General features: G+C 36.8%; 1 protein-coding gene across 1 annotated transcript in view; it reads left to right on the top strand.

Moving 5' to 3' along the window:
- Positions 1 to 9,385, top strand: part of NEBL (nebulette) — a 96,379-nt gene extending 86,994 nt beyond the window's left edge. The window contains 1 exon segment of the mRNA XM_061997097.1: positions 4,136 to 9,385. Coding sequence (XP_061853081.1) covers positions 4,136 to 4,312 — 177 coding nt within the window. The 3' untranslated portion in view covers positions 4,313 to 9,385.
- Positions 9,386 to 9,675: the final 290 nt, after the last annotated feature.

Here is a 9,675-nt window from a genome sequence, read left to right on the forward strand (position 1 = left end):
TGCCTGTCAGTCTCAAAATGCACTCAGCAGCCTTTGCAGCTATGTGATCATATAGATGGCTGCTATTTTTCCAATATCTCTGTCTCTCAGTGGCTTACCTGGTGGGCTACCTGTTGAAAGGATATAATTTCAATCCTCTTGAGAATCATCATTTGCCTTTCCCAGAACTGGGAATGTGATGGTAATAGGAAAAGGAAAGGAGTGCTGTTAAAACACTTTAAAAGTAAAGGATTTACTGTCTCCTTTCAACAGGCTTTCTTATCTCTTTTTTTTTTTTTTTTTTGAGATTGTTGTAATTTGCCATTATTTTGAGTGACTACAGCTGTTTATCATGGGGAAAAATGAAACAGTGAATGTCATGGTTTCAGCAGATCTTGTTGCTGGTAAAAAGTGAGTGGGTTTCCTCGAAGGCAATAAACCTCAAACATTTTCAGAAGGAAAGAATCAAGGACTGCTGTCCTGATGCTGACTGCTAACTTGCCAGTCTGGTGAGGAAGGCAGAGTGTGATCTTTTCACCCCCGGGGTGATGATTCCACTCCAAAAGAGGCATCTCTGATGCAGCTAGAAAGCTGGCATGCTCCCTTGTCTCTCTGCTTTCACATCAAAAGACTATCTTAGCCTGTGCAGCTTATTCAAGTGTGCTGGGCATGCTACACTCAGCTATTAAGATGATGCAAAGTGGGAAACTCCTGGTTGGAATGTGTTTAAATGTAATGAATTTGCTTAAGACTGATGACAGCCTTGGACTACTTCATTGTGGCCATGCCATGGGAAACGTGACAAACTTAATATTAAGTTTATTGCTTTCAGCTCCTTGTTCAGTTCTGAGCTTGGAGCTGTACTGCTAGAGATGCAGCTTTGTCTGGGCAAGCCAGGCAAAGGCAAAGAGAAGGGGGAAGTAAGAGAAGAAGGTAAGAGGGGAAGGAGTCTGGAGGAAAGAAATCCTAGCCTGAATACTGATTGGAAAGCACAAGCAGTTTTTGAGACTTAAGAACAATGAAGGTGACAAAGTCACTCATCAGTGCCTGGGTTTGGCCAAGGCATCTCTAGGGTGAGGATCTTCAAGATGCTCTGGGTTTTATCAGGATGGGGATGACTGGAGAGTCAGTTGCTGTAGTAAAACCTACCCCTTTCTGCTGTTTTGTTGCATTATTATCAGCTCAGAGTCCCCCAAAAATATGAGTTCAGTTTTATAATCATGTCCACCAATTTCCTGTATCGGTAAACACAAATGTTGGAATTTCCAAGTTGTCAAATTTTGGTTCATTAACTTTGAGCTGTGTTTGGCATCAGGCATGATCCTAACACAGTCCTTATCTCTTTTTTCCCCTCGGATAAATTGCATTCTTTCCTGATTCTTAACTTTTTTTAACTTTCTATGAACAGATCTGCGTAAAGGGCTGAATTAAATTGTTGCTTAGAGTACAGAATGTTATATAACAGACTTCTGAAGGCTCTTGGCTTCTTTGGAAAAGAACAGAGGGTGTTCTCATGCCTTTAGATAACTGAAAGGAGTAGGAAAACAAAACCTAGGTCACAAGTTGACTATCCTTGATAGCTGCTGCATGTGAAGGACGCTGCACCAGGTAGTGCTCTTTGTGAGCGATTCATGGAATAAGTATAAACTGGTGGATGAAGTGGAAATGTGCATCTGTCAGCTCACATCTGGCTGAGGAGCTGGGAATGTGAAAGGTGGGCTTCATTTCTTTATATGCACAAGACTTACTGTTCTGTCTAAGCAATAGCTTCCAGTTAGACCTTTGAGGAGATGGGACATAAGTGAGTATTGGACTGTTTTAGAAAACTCCAACCTTTTCTTGCATTGTGTTGTACTCTTAGTACTTATTAAACTCAGTACTGATAGAGGAATAATTCACTAAATTGCATTAAAAAAAATCCCTGCTTTGAGTCCTTTAAGCCTTGTAATTCTCAATTATATAGCCCAGGCTACACTCTGAAGTGATAATTAGGCGTTAAATACTAACAGGATTACTACCGAGATTTCTCCTGACAGCCATTTAGCACCTAATTAGGTGTTAAGCCCCCAAATTTAGGTTTCTCTGCAGCACTTCGGGCTTTTAATACATTTTTTTTAAACTTTGAAATTACCAGTTGTCTTCACAACTGTGCCAGAAGTGATGTAGTCAAGCTGTCTTAAAGGAGACAGCAGTAGTATGTTCTACACCACGATGCTCTAAGGATGAGGGAGCATCCTTCTGAGCAAGCAAAAAACTTTTGTGTTTTTCCAGTTTTAGGTTAGTTTAATAAAACTTTTAATCTCTTTCCCCAGCCTTTGTCCTTTTAAGAGTGACATGTAACCATGGTTCAGAGGAACTCTCTCCCTGACATATGTCAGATACAGATTTGCTACTGTTTTTCTTAAATGGACCTGTTTTAGAAACAAATTGTGTAAAGGACTAACTGCTGCTGAGCTTGTTGTAACAGCGCTCTTTTTTTCTTAGTTTCAAGGCTCAGTAGAAATAGTGGAAAAATCAGTTGAAATAGTTGGAAAAAATGATTCTCAAAGGCAAAGACCATTCCTTAGGGTCTCCCAACTGCTAGTTTTTGAGTTTGTGGAACTCTAAGGAACTTTTGGTGATGATAGAACCTTCCAATTAGTTGCTTGGATGTAATACATAAACACTTATGTTTTTTTCATCACATTCCATGGACACTTGGAAGGCATTAAGGAACCAACAAGAAACCACATACTTCTAGTTGGAAATTGCTGTTGTTCATTACATTGCAAGGCATGGTGGAGAACAATTGTACAGAGCAAGAGTAGGCTTGCCAGGAAAGGTAGATTTCTCCAGAAATTGATTTCTCTGTAGTGTTTAAACTACCAATGATTAGATCAGAATAAAAAAGTTATGTTTCTAGCATGAGAACAGTAATAATGAGTTGTCCTATAGTGTTTGGATTAGATGACCCCACATTTCCAACATATGACTTGCTGTATGTAGAAGAATCTACATTTTTTCTGAAAAAGAAGTCATTAAAACCCCTCAGAAAACATATAAATGGTGGACTAAAACTAATCCAGAATTGTTCTTAAGGAGTAAAATTTGCTGTTTCTTAAAAGGTTCAGACAATAGTACTAGGCATTAAATCAAACATTGACTGCTTTTACTTCTTTTTTTTCCTTCTTTAAATCATTGTACCAGAAAAAAATAATCTATATATTGTGATATATCAAAAATTACTGGTAGGGAAACTGAATATCATCAGTGTGATGCTTGAACCGTTCTCATCTTGTGTCGAGAGACAAGGTAAGGAAAAGAAAGTACATCTGGGACTTTTAAAATGACATAGTTTTGTTTTGCTATTAAGATACGAAGGGAGCCTATTCCCTCTGAGTTTTAAAATCCCCTTTGAATTCCACTAAATGATAGGATTTTATTGGTTAGAGTGAAAAGAAATACTTTAGGAAGAAAATGGTAATCTTGGCTTACTGTTGACAGAGGTGTCGAGAAATTTCACTTAGCTAATGATAGGACCTGTTTTTTCTGTTTAGATCAATCTTTTGTCTTGATGTGCAAAATTGAATATTCAGAAAAATTATTTCTGCAGACTTTGAAATCTTGTTTATAGATGTATATTTTTTTTAGTAACTATTTTAGATAGTAACACATTCCTAATTCTTAATTTGAGGTAAAATCTTAATGAAATCAAGGATATTCAGTGAGATGGCAAAGTTAATGGCCTGCCTAAAGACTACATTTCTTTTCTGCAGTGAGCATACAGGAGAATTTATTTGCATGATTCTCTAATAGTGAGCAGAAGCTCAGCTAGTCATGGTTGAATGTAATGAACTGTTGCTAGCGAATATATGAAACAGCAGTTGAAATATTTCAAGAGGCGGTGAATGACTTGAAATCTGTTTGTATCAGGACTTTGGACAATGTGAGTTAACAAAAATAATTATTTTGGTACTTAAAAAAGACTCTGTATCCAATGTATATTTGACAGGATGGAGGGTGTACTTTTTCTTTTCAACAGGCAACTTGTGATTTTCCTGTCTGCCTTACTCTGTTCTTTTTCCTGCTCTTTTCATTTTCCTTGTGCAAAGAAGAGAAGGAAGCTGTCTCTGTTTAGACTTGAGACTTTACAGCCTTGTTTTCTTTCCTTCAACAGAGAACATACAGAGCTATGTATGACTACAGTGCTCAAGATGAAGATGAAGTTTCCTTCAGGGATGGTGATTATATCATCAATGTGCAACCAATTGATGATGGCTGGATGTATGGTACTGTTCAGAGAACTGGGAAAACAGGAATGCTTCCAGCAAATTATATTGAGTTTGTTAACTAATTTTTGTCTCTAGTCCTTTGAGCTTTATTATGATTTACTCAAATTCTAACCTTTTAGAAAAAGTCAGAAGAATCTTTTAAGAGTACATGTTCATTTCTTTATCACTGCTATAACAGTCTGCATTCTCTCTCAGAATCCAATTTAGAGTCCTTTAAAGAGAAATAATCAACAAGAATCTTGGAGCTTTGAAAACAGCATTGCTTTTAGTAATGCTCCCTCAAAATGAAAACATGTATGGAAGCCTGGTGCTGCCCATTCTATAAAGATTTCAGTCAATTAGCTCTAAAGGGGAAATGTTTTCCCTACACCTCAAAGATATTATTTCTCTGTAGAGTAACAACCATAAAAACAATTCACATCTTATGGCACTCTGAAATCACAGGAGGTTAACACACTGTGTTTGAACAGTGTGTTTAGATATTAGGGAGGTGTTTAATGTTTGAGCAGTTAGCATCCTAATAAAAATAAAACTGTTGAACAGGTAATAATTCGAAATAATGACAAGTAATATGCTAGTACAAACCAACCAGATAACCCCCCTACTGTTTAGCAGCCTTACAATAAGCAGGTCTAATTTGACAGCAAAATTTTCCTGACTTTTGCATACCCACATGTATTCCTGGATTGCCCATTTTATCCAGTTTTCAACAGTGACCTCTTCTATCAGCTTTGCTTGCATCCCAGTCCGTCAGTTAGATCCATACTTGGATTCATGATTCTTCAATATCTTTTTCACAGAAAATTCCTTGCAAAGACTATCTAGAGTATAAAACCTGTCAACTCTTCTGTTTCCTTCTAGTAATACCTAGCATTTAAATAGAAACTTCCGTTAGGGCAATGTACAACTACTACTTCATGTTAGTTCCTTTACCTTCACCTGTACTGCTGTAAATAACTATCCCGTGTGAGGCCCCAGTGCTGTGCAGTCACACAAAGCCTGCGGTCACATCCCTTCTCCTTACCACAGGTAACTTGCTTAATGGCTGCTTTGCTGATGAGCTAATGTACCTACCCCTGCTGCAGAAATACTTGCACCTCCATTGAGGAGTGGGGGAGAGCTCTGGTTATTGTAGTGCATTTCAGCTCAATGGCCTCTTGTTTCAGTTTCCTCCAAAAATCTTGGTGATCCAACAGTGGGTTGTACGCTTGCCAAATGATTAATGATGGAGAAATAATATGTTTTCTTTCACTGATTTAATCTTTCTCATAACTGACACTGAAGGGAAAACTAACCAAACAGAAGTCAAGCATACTGTATGCCATTATGCTTCAGTTTAGCCATCTGTAGGAAACATGATGTAAAAAATGTACAAATATTTTGCTGACAAACCTTTACATATGCTATTTGGTGTCCTTTAACTTACAATCAGAACTGGAGATCCAGGTCTCAGTCTGTGAGGCTGAGGAGAGGATCAATTAACTGGTGACATGGACCTGTAAGACGGACTGTGTCAGCAGGCTCGGGTCACAGGGAAATGACTTTTGCTTTGACTGGATGCCAGGAGAGTGCCGCGTTCCATCCCAGGGAGAAAATCTGGGAGGAAATACAAGAGTGAAAGGTTCATGTGGAAACTTATTCATGTGGATACATACATGTATAAGAAAGAAAATGTTTTTGTGGATAGTATCATTTGCAGTATCTAGCCATGTACCAGAGCAGTTAGTTTTGGAGTAGCTCACAGAATGTTGAGCCTATGCTGACTTTCTTCCAATTTTTAAGGTAGAATTAAATACAGAATTTATAGACAATTTCGTATTTTTTGTTGCACAAAGTAACCAAACCTGCAATATCTATTTAAAAAATAAAGAAGAAAGGCAGTATGGATTTGTTATGCCAACTGAAAGTTGTCAATGCTAACAGCTGCTTGTTCTATTTTTTCTGTAAAATTAGGAATTGGAAAGCCAATGCAGTTTTTTCTAGATGTCACTGGTGCAGGGCTGATATCAGCTGCCAAATAGGGTGGAATGACTCCATTAAGCCCCTTTCCCCCGAAAAAATGTCCATACTTTCTTGTCAGCTACCTAATTTCAATGGTAGAGCTGACCATGAGCATCTGACTTGAAAGAATCTGGTTTAAACCCAAGGATGTGGGATAGACATACGCAGTCTGTACGGGTGACACCACTGTCTTGGAAATGTTGCATATAGAGCTGCTCCTGCTGCAACAGAACCTTATGCAGTACTGGTGACTTCCACATTGAATTAGCAAGCTTTGCAAGTCAAATGGATTTTTCAAAAGGCTGATGGAATAAGGTGAGTTAGAAGCCCTGGAACAAGCCCTCTGCTTCTGCGTTGGTTTTAATCACCAGCCTTCAACAGCAGGGAAAAGAATCCCATCTTAGGATGGGTGGTAATTTTTTTCTGATGATGCTTGAGACAAAATTGGTGAGCACTTGATGCTATGTTGCTCTGTTAACTGTGTAATGCTGACAAGAAAAACAAATTGTCAGTTTCTTAACCAAATATGAATATAAAGAAGTATAGAGAATAGATCCATTGGATCATGTTGCAATTTTTAATGACCTACAAATAAGAAAGTCTCCACTGATAAATACACTAGAGTTCTTAAAAGAGAAGATGGCTTGCAGCGTTGAACACTGCATGTATAGTGAAAAGTAAATCAGAAAGTGAGCATCTGATGACATTAGAGGACTATGATATGCTAAACAATAGAAATAACATTTCGGGTGTGAATTTGGAACGTTCATTAGCCTGGCAGAGCAGATAGAGCAATTTGCAAAATAAAAAAGGTCAAGAAAACAAAACAGTATATGAATTGTATTTCTCTTGAGAATGGTATGTCAGCAGAATCATTAAGATCTGATTTAAGTTACTCATTCATGTCAGTCACGTTTCTATGTTGTATACGCTCAGTAATTTGTGGTCATATGGAATGGTTCCTGCTTTTTGATATAAACCAAACTTGAGTGTTGTTATACAGGTTTGTTCTAAGCAATGCTAACAAAGGCCCACATTTACCAGAGTGCAATTATAAAAATGGTTTTCAATATCTAAAATTTGTATGGTAGGGAAAGTAAGTGAGCAACCAAATTGTGCTAGCACAGCTTTTATAAGGCATATGTTGAAGCCTGTTACATGCAGTGGGATGTGAATAGGGGTGAATATACTGTCTTTTCATCTTTAAAGTATATATTGTTTTTTAACACAATGTGTTCCCTTCTCTGAACTTTCCTCCTGTAGAAAACATTTTTTTTTCTGGGGAAAGGAAAAGACTTTTAAGGAGCCAGATTTCCTAAGATGTTTCGAAGTTTGGGTTGGAAGTTCATATATTCCCATTTTAAGCATTTTAGAAATAAAGAAGATACAATGTGCTGTAATTCTTGCTAACATGAGTATAAATGTAGGAAACAACATAGAGCATATTCATGCATATATACAAGAACAAATGAGTGCCTTGCTTTTCATTACTCTTTCTTGCCTGGCTAATCTTCATTTTCTAAACAAAGCTACTTACAGATACTACAGTTGTAATTTCTCATTATGGAACATTAGCATTTAATGTTGATGAAACAGGGTTTTCTTGATTATGTTTGACATACCATAAACTACTTTGGAAGATTGGGATTTGACAGAGAATCACCTCCCATGGATTATATTTTTGACAAATGTGTCCCTACCGAGTGTTCCTCAGGGATATGGAAGGTTTCCAATACTTGGGAAAAGTAGTAATTCTAGGATTTTCTTTTTGTATAGTGACTGCATGTCATGTCCAATGCAAAAGAAATTACAAATACAGAAGTCTTTGGCAGAAAGTAGTACAGGGTATAAAACGTTAAATTTGAATTGTGTTGATTAATACTCCATTTAAAATACAGAATAATCTTTAGTTAGCAAATGATTAATTAATATACTGAAACAGACAAAAGATGCTGTTGAAAGAAGATCTCCAAACTGATGTGCTGGCAAATGCAAAGTACTGTTGAGCTGTAGAAGAACAAACCATTTTGCCAACGCTTTAGTGATTTTCTCCAGCTGTATGCCATAGGAACCCCATCTCTCCTTTTGAAAGAAAACCTAAAAGCTATATTTCCTGAACTGCCTGCACTACAAAAGTATATTCAAAGGAATTTCATATGCTTCTTGTGTCTGATCAATAGAATTTGCAAATTGTACTTAAGTTGTAATCCAGTTGTTGTTGACATTTGTTTAATTATTATTATTTTAGGGGGGAAAATAAGCTATACTGTAGCATTTCAATCATGTGTATTTAATATTACTATTAGAAATTGCTAGACCATTGGAAGACAGCACTGACTGTATTGACATTGATTAGCATGATGTGGAAACTCTCTCAGCTGTTGGTTTTTGCAGTGTGATATAAAAAGCAAAAATGAACCGCTGTGCAGTTTGGCTTATGTTTGCTTTAAAGTGTGTAAAATTTGAGTTATTTTGCAAAACTGTACTGTATTTGGGAGTATACAGTTATGAAGGTAACAACTGTTTTTCAAAGGACAGATATACTTACTCTTGGATCATATGATGTATCATCTTAATTTGGCGTTTGTTATGCAGAAAATTAACACCAGCTATTAAAATATATTTTAGTAGAAATGCTTTAATTCCTTTTTCTTCCTCTACACTGTGAATATTTAAGCCTTGGTGGACTAGAGCAACATCATGCTGCCCAAAGTACTAACCTATGCAAACTAGTTCACATTTTAGTTGATGTCACAGTGGATGTAACATAACAGTTTATTTTGCATAACATTAAACATCATTCAAATAAAATGTTAAACCCAGCACTATGTATGTATTATATTAATAAACAATACCCTGCAAAGCTACCATACCCATCCATATAAGCTCTCAAAGAAAGATGCTTATTGTTGGAACTAAAGAAGCTTTGAGTTTTCAAACTTAAGTAGAATATTTAGCGCTATTATCCTTCAGGCTTGATCTCAGAGAATAGTTTCCTAAACCACCATTTTATTTAAGAAGTGCCCTCTCCTCATTTGCTTTCTGTCCATGTGCCTTGGTTTGTTTAAATAAGCAAAGGTAGTTATGTGAAGGAGGTCTTGCTGATTTGACCGATACTGGTTTGCTGGTCTTCGAATGGGCATTTGGTTTGGCCACTCTCAGTTCAACACTAATAAAAACGGATTACTGGCCTCTTTAGGACTGTTTTATATACAAATGTGTTGTTCTTGGGTTATGTTTATTCACTTACACAAGTAAATTATTTTTACAACATGGTAAGAAAGTTCAAGTTAAAATAAAGTCCAGAAGTATTGTGGAATTGCTCTGCCTCTACTTAGAGAAGATTATTGTGCTTAGGAACATGTTTTATTTTTCTATGTTAAGCATAGAGTCCAATGGACTGCGTTAGAGTCTTTCTGTTTTT

This window comes from Colius striatus, chromosome 5 (genome assembly GCF_028858725.1).
Source record: "Colius striatus isolate bColStr4 chromosome 5, bColStr4.1.hap1, whole genome shotgun sequence".
NCBI classification, from domain to species: domain Eukaryota; kingdom Metazoa; phylum Chordata; class Aves; order Coliiformes; family Coliidae; genus Colius; species Colius striatus.